Source organism: Xiphias gladius, chromosome 2 (genome assembly GCF_016859285.1).
Source record: "Xiphias gladius isolate SHS-SW01 ecotype Sanya breed wild chromosome 2, ASM1685928v1, whole genome shotgun sequence".
NCBI classification, from domain to species: Eukaryota; Metazoa; Chordata; class Actinopteri; order Istiophoriformes; family Xiphiidae; genus Xiphias; species Xiphias gladius.
Genome location: NC_053401.1, coordinates 5,043,571 through 5,058,461, shown reverse-complemented (window position 1 = coordinate 5,058,461; position 14,891 = coordinate 5,043,571). Strand labels below are relative to the sequence as shown.

The following is a 14,891-nucleotide window of genomic DNA, read 5'->3' as shown; positions in this document are numbered from 1 at the left end:
GGCCGTAAATCAAAGTATTGGACAAAGTAAACTTTTTACTGGATAATGGTGCAAGATGCAAAGTCAGGGAATCACCAAAGTTATAGAATTCATCCTGTGGGAAACATACTGTAAATGTACCAAAGTTGATGGCAATCCATCCAAAAGTTGTCAAGATATTTATTACAAAGTGGCAGACTAAATGACCAACAGAGCAACCAACAGATATTTGCTATCAACAGAGTCATGCTGCGAGCAATTGATTAATCACTGGAGTTAGAAATCAATATTATATTGACACAAGTCCCGTCTATCAAAACATTGCAGTGTCCCATAGTCGAGTAATCAGCTCCACAACTGGACAAACACCTCTTGAGACTTGTCAAATCAAGAGGGGAGTAATTCCAAACAATGACAGGAGCATGTTGGCTGTTTTTAAGCTTTCAGTTTTACTTTAAAACCACATCTCCCACACATATATTAGCTGTTGTTTCCCAACACCTCTACGTTTCTTCTGATAAGGCTTTTAAAGTACAACCAAAAAGCCGCAAACATGCCTTTGCCTAATTAAACCCTCACAAAAATCTATGCCCTTTAACACTGGAAAAAAAAAAAAAAAAAAAAAAAGACAGACAGTGAAAACCTCCATTAAGTATCATGAGTGAATTTCAATATCAGATCAAAGCCAGGCATCTGTTCATTTTTTTCTTGACAAATTAATTTGCTTGTCCACTCATAGACCTAATACTGACACTATGTTGCAGCGCCATATAAACTCTGACATAGTGTTGATTTCAACACACAACACACACTGGAAACACATAGTGAACCACACAGCATTTGAAGTCACTGTCTCAATCTGAGGCCTGTGCTAACAGCAGCCAGGAAATGTGTGATGTTAGACTTGTATTTGAGCTGTTTCTCCATGAATGAACAGCCTGAGCCTACACTGGAATGGTGAGTCAGTCTGGACCTGTGTCCTTACAATGTGTTCGTGGGCGCCGCCAGGAAACTGTTAGGTAACTGCATGGGTTTTTATTTATAGTGTTTTCCCGCGATACATGACAAGACAAGAACAACGCACACACACGTACACACACTCACAAAATGACTCACTCACAGGCCCTGTGTATACAGAATGACAGAGCTATTACAGAAGTATACCAGCATCGAGCTTTAACGGCAGTTGCAACTTTGCACCGCTTCGCCACCTTTTTGACATGATGAAATTGCACCAGTCAAATAATGCAGTCTGATTTGCCACTTGGTTTGATGCCACAAAAATAATGAAATTCTGCATTAAGTTTTCTACTTTGGAGTTTGAATAAGGTGTTACGTACTGTCACTCTGATCACTGATTACAGAAGAGGTTCAACGTTATCCCCTGTTTCAACCATGATCAAAGGTCAGAAGATGAGAAGATGTGGGCGCTGGGACTCCGACAAGGGGTCACGGGATTAATTTAATTGGTCGCAAGATATTTGCCCACGTTGGATATATGTTTATTCTTCAACTTTTCTAAAAAAAACAAAAACAAAAAAAAAACTTTGCTTCTTTCTTGTGAAAAACTGTTGTTTTAACATTTAGGCCAATAGAAGTGATTTGAATAAAACAATCTGAGAGGGCAACCCAGGATGAGCATGGCGTTATTGCTTCATGTAAAGGTGTCAAAAGCAAAAACTGCTGGGAACCACTGATGGTTATCAGCAGACAGTTATAAGTAGCTAACAAAATCTTGGGGCTACCAGAGATTGAAAGTTTTTAAATGGAGAAACATTTTTGCAAAATTTTATGTCTTTCATTTAATCAGTGCCTTCTTTCTCTTTAAATATACAAAAAAAAAAAAGTGAAGTAAGCAAGTAAGATATGGGTGAACAATGTAATCAGGTGCTACACACAAAGCCAGGTGCATTATGGTCAGACAAGAGAGCTCGAGTTACAGTTCTTATTCTTGAGAGGAAGGCTTTACATACTCAGAATAAAAAGCAAGATATAAAAACCCGGCGCCATTAGATTTCCAATTTTGGAAAACTGTTAACTTGGCATATTTTGGTCTCAGATCTTAAGGTAATTATAGTTGTTTTTGTTAGGTTATGTTTATATGTATATAAATATATATGGTTTTTATTTATTAACTACATTTTTTGTTCTACTTTAATAGCTGTTACAAGGCGAGTTTCTCTTGGGGACAAGTAAAGTAAAGTGAAGGTGAAAAGGTGAAAAGATTGTCTGATCTTTACATATGATGTGTCAAGAGAAGGGGTGGGGCCAGCAAGACTACCAGCCAGTAAGTGTAGTAGTGTATGAATTTAAGAAGTGTTATGTTGATGAACTCTTTCATTAGTGGGGAGCTCGAAGAACCAAATGCCTTTTTTATGGAAACTGAAAAAGCCCGGGGTGACTAAAAAAAAAAAAAAAAAGATGCCAGTGTTCTTCAGAGATGGACACGGTAGTCATGGACTTTGTCATAAAACAGGAAAATTAATATTTTTAATTTATCTTTAACTGTGGCACTGAGTAGGGCACAGACAGCATCTTCAGATTAAGCCACTTGACAACTGAACCTCCATCTAAGAGAGCTTAAGTATCATAGTAATTAAGACTTCACTCTTACTATTGTCATCTAGACTATATACTAGACTGATAGCTACATTCCAGCGCAGACAGAAACTAAAGCTAAGTACTCATGAACTCATTCTTACAGGGCTGATAGGATGCATAGTGACATCACATCTTTATATGGCTGCAGGGATCGCGGCTCAAAAACTTGCAGGGTGCTAGGGAGGTGCAGAGATTAATGCCCTGTCGGATAGGCTAAATCTCCTTTATACCTCTGGCCGGAACCAACTCCCACCTCAATTTGGAGGAGGTTGGAGATAAGCCCAAACGGCACTGTCTCCAGGGCAGTCTAATTTATCCACAGGATAAAGGCATCCAGAGAGCTGGAGCTATAGCATTTCTCCAAGCTGGTTTCCCCACCGGCATTCTGTGTGGATGTGTGTGTTTATAATAGGACAACACATTTAAGTCTGTTTGTCATTGAAAAAAAAAAAAAAAAAAAAAAAACACCTGGCAGAAAGGTAAAAAAAAAAAAAAAAAAGGGAAAGATCATCCTCGCATTTTATAACTTTTGTTTTTAATTTTTCAATAACTTGTGAATTCAAACCTAATTTAAAAAGGTGCCTTGTGACAAAAAAATTACCTCTTGGGTTAAATCATGATTATTACTTAATTAACCCACTTCTCTCCTTAATTAATAAAATAATAAGAGCAACAAATTGGCACATTAATCACTTCAGTTAACTGAAGTGATTAATGTGCCAATTTAAGTCCAGCTAGTGGCAGAGGCATTCATATTCTTAAGTAAAAGTGGCAATTTCACAAAATATTCAGAACGCAAATATCCAGTATGAAAGTATTATCAGTGAAAAGTGGCTATAATCATTATTTTTATAATAGCAATGTATCAAATGACAATGTGAAAACAGTGTGACAATGTAAAAAGGGGTTTTTCATTGTTCTGATGAAACTACAGAGTATTATCCCCGGATCTGCTGCTCCCCTCGGCATTACAGAGCTTTATAGTGAATGCTCGCTCACTATGAGTTTCAGTTCGATGTTTAGCTTTCCGACCCACCACTCTCTGTGTTCTGTTTCACTCTCAACGCTCTCATAGCATCGATTTCGGCTGCAGCGGGCAGTCGTTTTCGGTGAAAAACTTCTAAAAACACAGACAGACACAGTTAGACCCAAGCTGGTGAACACAGTGGATTATTTAGTGGCTAAAGAGCCAGATATTTCCCTCAGGAGTCAGTGGAGACAAAAAAAACTGAGCTAAGAGAGAGAGAGAGAATAATGGACTTACATTCACCAGGTGGTCAGAAATGCAATTTTAAATGAATGATAATGTTGCTCTGTGACCGCTGGATGAGTGAATAAGCAACTGTTTGCTAAAAAGTCTGACATATCAACTTACAATGTGATGTTATGTCAGTGTTGTGTTCATCACTTTTCTCCACTGTCCTCAAGTGGCAAAAAAACAACTGTTTGCAGGTATCAAAAGTGAAAGTACTCCCTGTTATGATTGTATATTATATCACTGGATTATTATTATGGATACATTAACATGTAAGCAGCATTTCAATGTTGTAGCTGACGGGTGGAGTTAAATATAACAAACTATTGTTGTTACTTTGTTATGTTTTTACCAATTTCATCGGTTTATAAAACAGATTTCTCTTGGCTGTTACTGGATGTTAACAGGTTCTTTGCACAAAAAAAGGAAAAAACAAAACAAGCAGTGGAGTACACAGCCGTCTGCTACTGTATCATGAAACCGGGTGATGAGTCTGAAAGTGTGTTTTTATCTCTCATGGTTCTTACCAACGGGCGTTATCTAATTTTTAACTTTCATTAAAGAAAATTGTAAATAATTAATTGGAACCATGAGCAATTATATTGCACAGGCTCGTGACAGCCATTATGCTGGATACTGTCCATAAAGTATACTGTATGGACAGTATCGCCAGCTACCCTCTTCCTTCCTCCATGACTGAGCAACTGTAACTTAAGCCACTTACAGTAATAGCTTCAACAATCCATACTAAATATGTATAGGTACTATGATTTCCAGAATACTGTATATAAACAAATACTGAAATCTACTGTTCACGTCCACCTGTGGCACTCTTATGTCTGTTTATGTGCGTTTACAGTCATTATAGTAGCCTATGGTCAAGTAATTACAAAATAAAATAAAAAAATCCTATTTCTTTAATTTAATTCTTAGCCTTTGTCTCACCCTTTACAGAAAATGTATACATAAATACTGAAATTTGCTGTTTTTGTCCTCCCGTGGCACTCTTACATCTGAGTAGGAGTGTCCATGTTTATCATAGTAGCCTGTGTTTGAGCTCAGGTCAGTTTACCACTGCGGCGAGGTGTATTTGCGCCTCTGTCATCTCCTAGAGGCAGCTTTCATGTATAAACAGTACTTATAATGTGTACCGCAGCCAAAGTCTTGCTGATATAAAGATCTCTTTTGAGTGTGCGGGCTACATGGTGAGACACAAGTGGTCTCTGCTCAAAGTATTGTTAAGTAGTATCACGTCATCTTGCCTATAATATGAAAGACGGCTGCTGACAGACCTCAAGCAATCCCCTTATCAGAGATTTAGACAAGCAAGGAGCTTTGACATCTTATTTTTCTCCAATTAAATCATCAAAATCTCTGTAGTGGAGTGTGGCGCAGTGAATACAGCTGCAGATCAGCATCACTGTAAGTAAAATACAGATATTCACTGGACAACTAAACCAGATAATAAGATCATGATTAGAGTTCAATGTGTGACCAAGGAACTGTCAATCACGCAGCGTTTACGTTATTCTCAAGTCTCTGCTATTAACGAGCAGACAACGCCCCCCTAATGACCCTGTAGCTGCTGTTCCTGGTGCGCACAGACGCGCATACACACACACACACACACACACACACACACAGCCTTTTTGATATGAGTGGCCACGTTTCAACTCCATGTGACTCACCACAAAGTACATGCTTTCTTTCAAACCTAAATGGGATCCATCAGAAAAGAGCAGCAGCAGATGCAGATGATATGAAAGAAACTGAATCCAGCAACAACTTGATATCGTATTAACTTCAGCAGCAGAGTTTTAGGAACATCTTGTTCCCTGGTGCAACACAGGCGGTCGATTGATGCACTGGTAGTCTCGAGGCTGTCGGGAATTTTTCACAGCATCATCAATACAGACCTCCACACCTTGAAGCATAAGTAAGCGGGATGTTTGTGCGAGTGGGCGTGGCGACGCCGGAGGGGGGTATGGAGACCTGATTACATAGACGGCCTCTCCCTGTCTCTATGGTAACCTGTTGACATCCTATCGTGTCTGGAAGGTTTTACACAGCCCTGAGAGCAGAACAGCAGTAAGGCATCGACAGTTCAAGCCTGAGTGACAATCAAAAACTGCAGGAGAAAGAAATTTCCCCGTACCTTGGCCTGACACATGTTTCCGTGCAGTTCACTGACTCACTCTTGGTAAAGAGGGTGCTTTTTCTGCTGCACACTGAGAAAGTCTGTCTCAGTGTATTTAAAGGGGTAACTGGTAAGAATGATCAAAGACAAGAAGTCTGTGCCCACTAATTCTTGGCTTTTGTTTAGTTAGAATAGAGTTTTACTTTGTTTATATAAAGGCTTTCCAATTCATTTAAAACTAAATACAACATCACTGGCCTATAGAACCTTGGCTGCGAGAGTTAATTGTTTAATTTTAAAAATTAAAACAATATGTATTGCATATAAAAACAAAAAACATTTAGCTGTGTGATGCACCTTTTTCAGATGTGTATGTTTTAAAAGTTGTGTGCTACAAACTGGTGTTCTAGTGCCACCTAGAGGAAATAACATTTCACTAATCTATACTTTGACATCCAATTAACCGGGGAGGAGGAGGATATTTTCGGACTACAGTGGACACAAACTGAAGGGTCTCATCTGGCTAGCGAAATCCTGAATTTTAAAATTAAGTTTAAATGTTGTATTTCAAAACTAAGAGGCAGAAATTAATATCAGTTTGATGCCGAAAAGAGGGGCAGTTGCGATGATAAAGTTAGATTCAGAGTGGATTTAATGACATGAAAGTTTAAAAAAAAAAAAACCAACAAAAAAACAAAAAGGAAATTGGGATAGAACAAGATAGGTGGGGAAAATACTGTCAATGTATTATCTTTATAAATCAAAAGTTTTTTTGATGTTAATATTGATTAAATAAACATAGGCCTTGTAAACTGGGTGTACTTGGTTTTCTTGTGACCTATCAATGCCACAAAATCCCCAATTGATGATGAAATCAGAATGATTCCAAACAGAAATAGGAGGGTATTTTATTATTTTGCCAGCCATCCCTATGCGCTGTGTGTTAGTGCAGATAAATTGATAGATACCGTACAGTCTTTTACACTCCCTCATCTAGCTCATATGTCACTTTGGCTGACAGAATAACCGTACTTATCCAACTGATGGTGACTTTGCGGTCTATGATCAGATTGTTTTACATAAAATAGGCAAAATTAGCCTAATCCTAAATTGCAGTACATTAGAAGCTATGAAGGACTGGGCCTTTTTCATTCTAGTTCGATACCTCTAGGACATCAAACACCCCTCTGTGAAGCTTCTTTCACTCTGCGAGCTCTTAGGGTGGTTGGGCTCAACACTGCTCGCCCTCAGCTTCAGAGACTAAATTAGCTACATAAAAAGTCAGCTGTGCAACACCTGTTAGACTTTTCAACCATTTAACACAACCCCACCCATGCTACTCTTAGCTAGTATTCGTTCAGTTAAGTGTTAAGTAAAGTTAACAATTTTGCCCTGTTAAGGAGTTACCTTTTTCAAAAAAACTGACATCTTTCAACAGGTTATTTGAAGAGGTAACGGCAGGGTAATCAGCAAGAGAGTTTAGAGTTACAGTAAACTGAGGTGACCTTGAAATAAGGCAGATCATTGAACAAGCATGAAAACAATGTTACTTGAAATTAAAATCAGCCATGATTTATTGGTAACAAATGCAGTTTTGGCATTTTGTTTGAAAACTTTTAAACCCTAAAAAAAAAAGAAAAAAAATATGGGCACACGAAACTAATCAAGAACAACTGCACTGGTGAAAATAGTGTTAGTACCTAAGAGCAAAATAAAACACAAAGCATACACTGGTGGAGCAGTAAAATAACACCACCACACATTCAAATCTAATAAAACTCTTCAACCATAGCTGGTGAACAGACTAATTGGTAAATAAAGTTAATAATTTATCCCAATAAAAGAATAAATGATGTCATTCAAGATGTTGTGGCTTCATTAACTTAATTTGATTCACTTCAGTCCCCCTGGGCCTTAAAAAAGGAGGTCCCCCTCAATCTACACCCAATCCCTGGGACATCTTTTATGATACAAGTTGTAAATAGGAGCCAAATAGTCAAACAACTTGGCAGTCCAGTTTCCATGGATTCTGATCCTCACTTCCAAGAGCCAGACTTGCCCTTGGCACTGCGGGAGGTCTTAGATGCTTTGGAGCCCCTCTGGTGGTCGCTGACTCGGTTGCGGAGCACGTAGATGTCGTACTTCTGTCTCTTGAGCTTCTCAGCCAGCTCAAACTTCTCGGCGTGCAGCTGGTGGAGCCACTGCCAGAGGTCCTGCGCCTTCTCTGCCAGCTTCTCCTGGTTCAGGTGGTCGATGTTGAGCGGCTTCCTGCGCTCCATCAAGGCCTTCTTCTTCTCCTCTCGTGCTGTCAGCTTCTTGCCCTTCTTCTGGTCCACCTTCTGCAGGTAGCCACCAAACGACTTGTTGGTGAATATCTTCTTCTTCTTTGCTTCCTCCTCAGCACGCAGTTTGGCCGCTTCCTCCTCACGCCTCGCCCTCTCCTCGGCCAGCCGTGCTTGGCGCTCACGGTCCTGCTCTGCACGGACACGTTGCTGTTCGGCTCTGTCAGAGCGACGGCGCTCAATGCGGCTACGCAGCTCTACCAGCTCCTCCTCCTCCTTCTGACGGTTGGAGAAATGCAGCTCGATGAGTGTCTGGAGATCGTTGAAATCCTTTTCTACTCTCTTGCGGTGGAGGTCATCAAAATCCACCTTCTCACCATCAGGGAGCTTTGGAGGAGCAATATTTGGCACATAAGTTGTCTTAGGTCGCCGTTTGGACTCTTCTTCATGCTCATTCTCCTCTGCATGCTCTCCTTTCTTCTCTGCTTCATCGTCCTTCTGCTCCTCTTCCTCTTCAACTTCTTCGTCCTCATACACCTCCTCTTCCTCCTCCTGCTCGTTCTCCTCCACAATTTCCTCAGTGTCTGACATGATGGTACCTCAGAGGCTATCCACGGAAGAGAAAGCGGGATGAGCACCAAGACCAGCTGGTGTCTCGCACAACAGAGATGACTGGGGTCTCGAGCATGTAGCTTGGGGGTTTTTAAGGGTTTGCCTTTACCATGTGACGATAGGCTGACCAAAGTCTCCAGACTGTGGGTCAACAGCAGGGCAGATTTTGAGACAGATGGAATAGTCTATTTTCTCCTTCACCAAGTCTTGTCAGTCACATACACCCCCACTTATCCCCTACAGACCCCCCCCCCCCCCCTGTCTACTCTGACCCTGCAGTGCTCCTCATTCCTTTGTAAGGACAAGATGAGAGACTATTTCAGATTCACAACAGATGCACACACACACTTGTGCTTTCCATTCCCACGAAGCACCACATACTATCATCCCGAACAAATAACTTCCATACTTCTAAAGGCCTACTGAGCCGCCTGCACTGACAAGAGACAGACATGTGGAAGCAGACCTATAGAGGATAAATAGGGAAAAACGTACCACAACTCCTTGCCAAACCGGTGACTTCCACGGGCTGCCTATGAATCATCCAAGTGTGACCGCAAATTGGGGAACTTGCTAATCCATCACGATAGTTTAAAAGCCACTGTGGCAAAGCATGTGGTGTTTAAGAACTTCCATTAACAGAGCAAACTGCAATCTCTTAAGTACGTCAGAGCCAGTGAGGATTTTAATGATGGGAAGTTACAGCTGTCACATTTTCCAAATTGTGCTAGTACCTCGAATATCCTTGGCCCGGGATATTCAAGGTAGCGCCAACAAACTAATGTTATTTTTGAGTTAAAAAAATAAGTGTAAGTTTGATTGTGTGCAAAGCTTAAGTATATTTACACTCTCAGTTTTTCTCTGCAAATAAATCTATTCTAATCTATCTATCTATCTATCTTTTATTTCAGCGTCTATATCTGTTTTTATAAATGTAAAGCAAAGCAATTTGTAAAGTTATTGTTATTATTATAGCAGTTTGTCAGAGCATTTGAATACTGGTATTTGTATACCAACAGTTTTCCCTGTAAAGATAAGCAACACTTAAAGAAATATAAGCGCCACATAAGACCTTCAATAAGCGCAATGACGTGCAAGATGAGCTTTACTGCTACAGCCTTGTCTCCACTATGGAATGTAACGGAAAACATTCTTGCAATGGGAGGCTTTCTTCTTTCAGCACCGAGTGGATTAGAGCATAATTGCTCCTACGGGGCAACATTTAAATACTGATGCTGAGAATTTATGTTCCCACGTCTTGAGTTATCAGTGGAAAAGGACAAATGCAGTTTTTAGAGGATGAGATAACTGACAAGGAGAGACAGGTGGTGTGCAGCATCTGAGAATCAAAATTAAACTGCTGCATGTGTCTCCTTAGGATAAATCTTCTGCCGTTATTCTGATGTACATGTTTGTGGCAGACAACACACTGTCTCCAGGGGGTTATATTTCAGTCTTATTATAAATCTTCTGGAGCTCAGACTGAGTGAAGATAGCCTAATTGTGGCCTTAGGGGGACCACAAAACAAGTCTTAAAGCCTATGAGAATGTCCCATTCCTGTCTCATCCCAGGGTGGACTGAGCTCTACTAAAACAAGCCTGTGCGCAACATGAGGACAGCAGGTGGTTCCAGTATAATCAAGGCCCTCTCGGTTGCTGGTGGCAAGGGACAACTGTGTCTATCAGCAAAGAAAGGGAACAAATGACAAGGGCTATAAATAGCCACACTCTCTGCTGTTTAACACAGCTCAAAATGAACTAATAGTGATGCAGTAAAACTCCTGTATGGTTAAACTCAACGCAGAAACTGAAACAAAAACAGTGATGTAGTTCTTGAAGATGCCGACATCCTGATACGACATTTTCATAATATAAGTTATTTAATATAAATAATGAACTAGCTTCAGGAATAAAGCCATGTTGTACTTCAACCAGTGCTTCTCCCCAGTCACTGAGAGTCTGTGTAGTTCATGGAAAGAAGCTGGTGTACTACTGCAGGCAACCCTGGGTGCACAGCGACCCCATCTGGTCAATACTGTGTAGTGCAGTTAAGTGGGGCCAACAGTGCTCCTCTCTCCAGTTGGGGATGAAAGGCCTCTTTGCAGTCTATATGGTCTGACACCATTCCTGCCACACTGAGGACTGCTGATTAAGGCAATATATGTATGGACTATAGCATGCCAATGACTGGTTTTGGTATTAATGTGTCCGTTCTGTTATAGACACTGTCACAAAAATGTTTAAAGGCTCGTGACCTCGCACGACTTTAACATTTCCGATCACAACAACAAGTGAAGGCGGATGGTTATATCCTGAGTGTCTTTGTTGTGTGTCTGCTTTCACGAAGGACTAAAATACACAACAAAGACACTCAATATTTTAAATACGTCACTGGAAGAATATATCTAAATATGCATGCCCAAAAAAAATACAAATAAAAAGGGAAGAGAAAAATAAAATCCCCAATTAGTAGTCACCAATCACAGAACATGCAACCTAGCATTTGTCAGCATAGTTCCACTCAACTGACATCTGGGAAGACGTCTAATCAGACGGAGTAATTGGAAACACCTTTAAGGGTGTGCAGAGTCTATAATTTTGGAACCAAAAGTATAATATTTCTCACTGATACGCAGTGGAAAGTCATACAAAATTAAAACACTCAAGTCAAGCATAAGTAACTTAAAATTGTCCTTAAGTACAGTAGCTGAGTAAACGTGCTTCAGATACATTCCACCCCTGTTTGTATGTTATATGGGCAATGCATGAGGAAATATATATATTCATTTTGTTTGCTAAAAAGTCACTAACAGACAAAGAAATGTACAATGATGTTCCTTATGTGTATGTCTGGGGTCAATTATATGGGCACATCTTCTGAACTGTTGTAACTACGATAAAAGACACCCCAAAAGACTCGTTTTGGGGATTCGGGAGTTGTAGTGCTGGATACACATGGAAACTCGTTGTTTTTAGCCTTGATTTTTACAGGTGGGGGAAGCAAATGCGCCATAACGTCAGTTCGAAAATCACCTTTGTAAAGAAACTGACATTTTTTTTTTTTTTAGCTCCTAAAGAGGGCACAGGGTATCCAGGACTCCGAAGAGAACATGGCAGTTGAGCTAGCATATATTACCTAGCTAGCTAACTAGCAAGTGTTTTACCTTTTTAGCCGCAGTGTAACGTCTAACTCGTCCTCTCTTTCATTATTCAACTCCAACCCTGTTTCCCAGTAGGGTTGTCAACGTTAGACAAGTCATATGTCAGCCACACCACTACAGCGGGACTCTGCCCCCCCCCCCCCGCCGGCGTGGAAAGCGGCTGTAAGTGCTCCGGGGGGAGGAGGGAGGGGGACTGGACGTCATAAAACCCCGGGCTCCCAGCGGGCTTGCGGCCCGTCACGTGACCCTCGTGGGTCTCGACTCCGCGGCTCTTCGACTCCGCCCCGCGGCTTCGTCACGTAACGACTCGGGTTATGAAAGCGGCGCGGTGGGTGTCATGAGCGGAGTCCTCCGGCTGCGGGGATTTGAACCGGTAATAAAACTGTTTTTCCTTGTTCATCCTTTAGAAACAACGCATTCTCCGAGCGTTATCATCAGTCCACCGTGGATTGTTTTTATGTTTTTTGTTGTTGTTTTTTTGGTGTCTTGTGTTGGTTTGCGGCCGCCGTGCGCCCCGGTCCTGCGCCGGCGGCCGGGACACGGTGTTCCCTTGTTCTCTCTCCAGCCTGTGAGGGCATTTTAACTAAAACTTCACACAGACCATTCGCGTACATACGTTCAACAATAACGAACCGAGAGATTCATTCATGCCCGGTCTTCCATCGTGGGGGGCAGTATGTACTCAGAGTGTAGTGACAGTATGCGTGTAGGTTTAAGGGCCCATAACTTTTTATGGGGGGGGGGGGGTCTTGAAAACAAGGTTCTTCATAGAACTCAGTTCTTAAGGTGGACGAATTTTGGACTTGTTCACCTTCAGCTGAGTGAAATGTGTAATGATGGAATAACTCCCAACAGAAAGATGAGGGGGTCGTGAAATTATACATTGAGTTATAGGACCTGAGACCTTGTCTGCAAACCAACAACTCCCTGGTCCCAGCTTCTTCTCAAATAGTAAAGGCAAATATTTGCTGCTTTTCTAAGTCTTCTGTGGTGGTCAGTTAAATATTTTTTTTTGGTTTCTGGGCTGTTGGTTGACAAAAAAACAAACAAAAAACAAGTAGTGAAAATGTCAGTTTAGGCTTAAGGAAATTGTGATCTGTCATTTTTCACTATTTTCATGAGATTTAACAGACCAGACAATTTTATCAGTCGATTGAGAAAATATTGATCTGATTACTCAGTAAGGAAACCAGCCGTTGGTTGCTGCCCTACAAGACTGTTGCATCAGACTACATAAGTTTTATCAAACCAGCTCACTGCGCTTATAGATCTCCTTTGTGTTTCCTGTTCTCCTGGCAGATCCACTGTCAACAATGCTTCGTGTCACCACCGCCTCCCTGTGCACCTACTGTCAGAGGATTAGGCTGCTCCTCCCTCCCTCCGCCTCTGCCTCCACAGTGAATTCCTACAATAAAAGACTGGAAAACCAGCACACAGTGGACTCCCTCTATGAGCTGTCGGTGGACATCCGGAAGATACGCAAGTTCAAGGGCTGGGTCCTGTCTGAGAGCTCTGCGTATGTGTCCGAAACTGCTGATCTGTTGAGGGACATGGGTGCAGACGCAACAGTAATCACCCGGATCCTGGAGACTCACCCCGAGGCTGTCCTGTGTCGGCCGGAGGATGTGGCCTCCCAGAGGGACCTTTGGGTGTCCGTCTGCCCCAACAGGCGTGAGTTGATGAGCATCATTGAGAAGTTCCCAGCCTCCTTCTTTACGTTAACTCACCATAGCAACCAGCGGGCCAACATCCTTTACCTCCAGAGCCTTCGCCTCAGCAAGCGGATCATCGGCAAACTGATGGCCAGCGCCCCGCAGAGCTTCAGTCGACCCGTGGAGCGCAACCAGGAGGTCATCCACACACTGAGGGAGACCTACCTGGATCTAGGCGGCGATGAGAACAACCTGCGTATTTGGCTGCAGAAGCTCCTCAGCCAGAACCCGTACATCCTGCTGCGGCCCGCTGAGGCCTGGAGGGACAGTCTGGGCTTCCTCAGGGAGCAGGGCTTCTCCACAGAGGCGCTCCTCAGCCTGGTCTCCAGCCTCAGAGCCTCCATCGCAGAGCTGCAGCCCGAAGGCATGCGACAGGCGCTGGCCTACATCGAGGGGGCTCTCGCCTGCTCCAAGGAAGAGCTCAGGCAAACGGTGATCCGCTGCCCGGCCATTTTGTACTACTCCTTGCCCACCCTGGCGGGGCGGTTCCAGGGGTTGATGGATGTCGGAGTGAGCATTGAGCAGGTGAAGGAATCTCCCAATGTCCTGGAGCTCACCACACAAATTGTGCTTTACCGCGTCCAGAAGCTGGCCTCGTACGGGTACGACGTACGCTCTGGCAGCTTGGACGTCATTGTGGGAACCAAGAAGGACTTCGAGATGAGTTACGGCAAGCTGCACCTCAGGCAGCAAAGGCCGCTCTTCAACCCTGTAGCTCCCCTCAGATCCGCTGAGGAGTGAACTTCAGAATGTGTTGATATTCTACACTATGCTGATAGATGGTGGGTGTGCGGGAGGCAGTTTGAAATACTACTTGTGGCATTGAGGACCACTCTATAAAATGCATGCTTTGGCCTTTGGCCTTCATTGTGATGCTTTAATTTGATGCTAAGGGCTCTTCTGAAAATATGACACTTTTGACTGTTTTGAAAATCTTTTGTCAGTTTTAGGAAATAACCAAGTACTTTATATATGACAAATGTCAAGGAATATACTGCCTAATAGTGAAATACTAATGTATGGAAATGAGTGCCAGTCATTGCCGTTCTAGCTTGTAAATTAAGATTTACTACTCAGACGAATGGATTGATCGTGGTAACTGAACACAACAGATGAGCAATAAACATCGACGTCTCTTATGTCTTTTAATTT

General features: G+C 42.2%; 2 protein-coding genes across 7 annotated transcripts in view; one reads left to right on the top strand and one right to left on the bottom strand.

The window, feature by feature from the left end:
- Positions 1–12,258, bottom strand: part of tnnt2c (troponin T2c, cardiac) — a 51,846-nt gene extending 39,588 nt beyond the window's left edge. The window contains exons 1-2 of one of the 5 annotated variants that reach the window (XM_040140240.1): positions 12,031–12,228; positions 7,519–8,861 (exon numbers count right to left, since the gene is read on the bottom strand). In XM_040140240.1, coding sequence (XP_039996174.1) covers positions 8,009–8,845 — 837 coding nt within the window. In that variant the 5' untranslated portion in view covers positions 8,846–8,861; positions 12,031–12,228 and the 3' untranslated portion in view covers positions 7,519–8,008. Of the gene's footprint in view, positions 1–7,518; positions 9,008–9,384; positions 10,546–12,030 lie in introns of those variants that run through there. The other 4 variants (XM_040140231.1, XR_005708448.1, XR_005708450.1 and 1 more) reach the window with 4 other exon arrangements.
- On the top strand, positions 10,903–14,878 carry LOC120796986 (transcription termination factor 2, mitochondrial-like). 2 transcript variants are annotated; one of them, XM_040140214.1, is made up of 2 exons: positions 10,903–11,020; positions 13,327–14,878. In XM_040140214.1, the coding sequence occupies exon 2, from the start codon at positions 13,341–13,343 to the stop codon at positions 14,478–14,480; it is 1,140 nt and encodes a 379-aa protein (XP_039996148.1). In that variant the 5' UTR covers positions 10,903–11,020; positions 13,327–13,340; the 3' UTR covers positions 14,481–14,878. The 2 variants fall into 2 exon arrangements, with proteins under 2 accessions (XP_039996148.1, XP_039996147.1); XM_040140213.1 differs by lacking the exon at positions 10,903–11,020 and adding an exon at positions 12,263–12,400.
- The last annotated feature ends 13 nt before the right edge of the window (positions 14,879–14,891 follow it).

Bases quoted from the DNA above. Each gene is read 5' to 3' on its own strand.
- LOC120796986 (XM_040140214.1), top strand. From the start codon at position 13,341: ATGCTTCGTGTCACCACCGCCTCCCTGTGCACCTACTGTCAGAGGATT.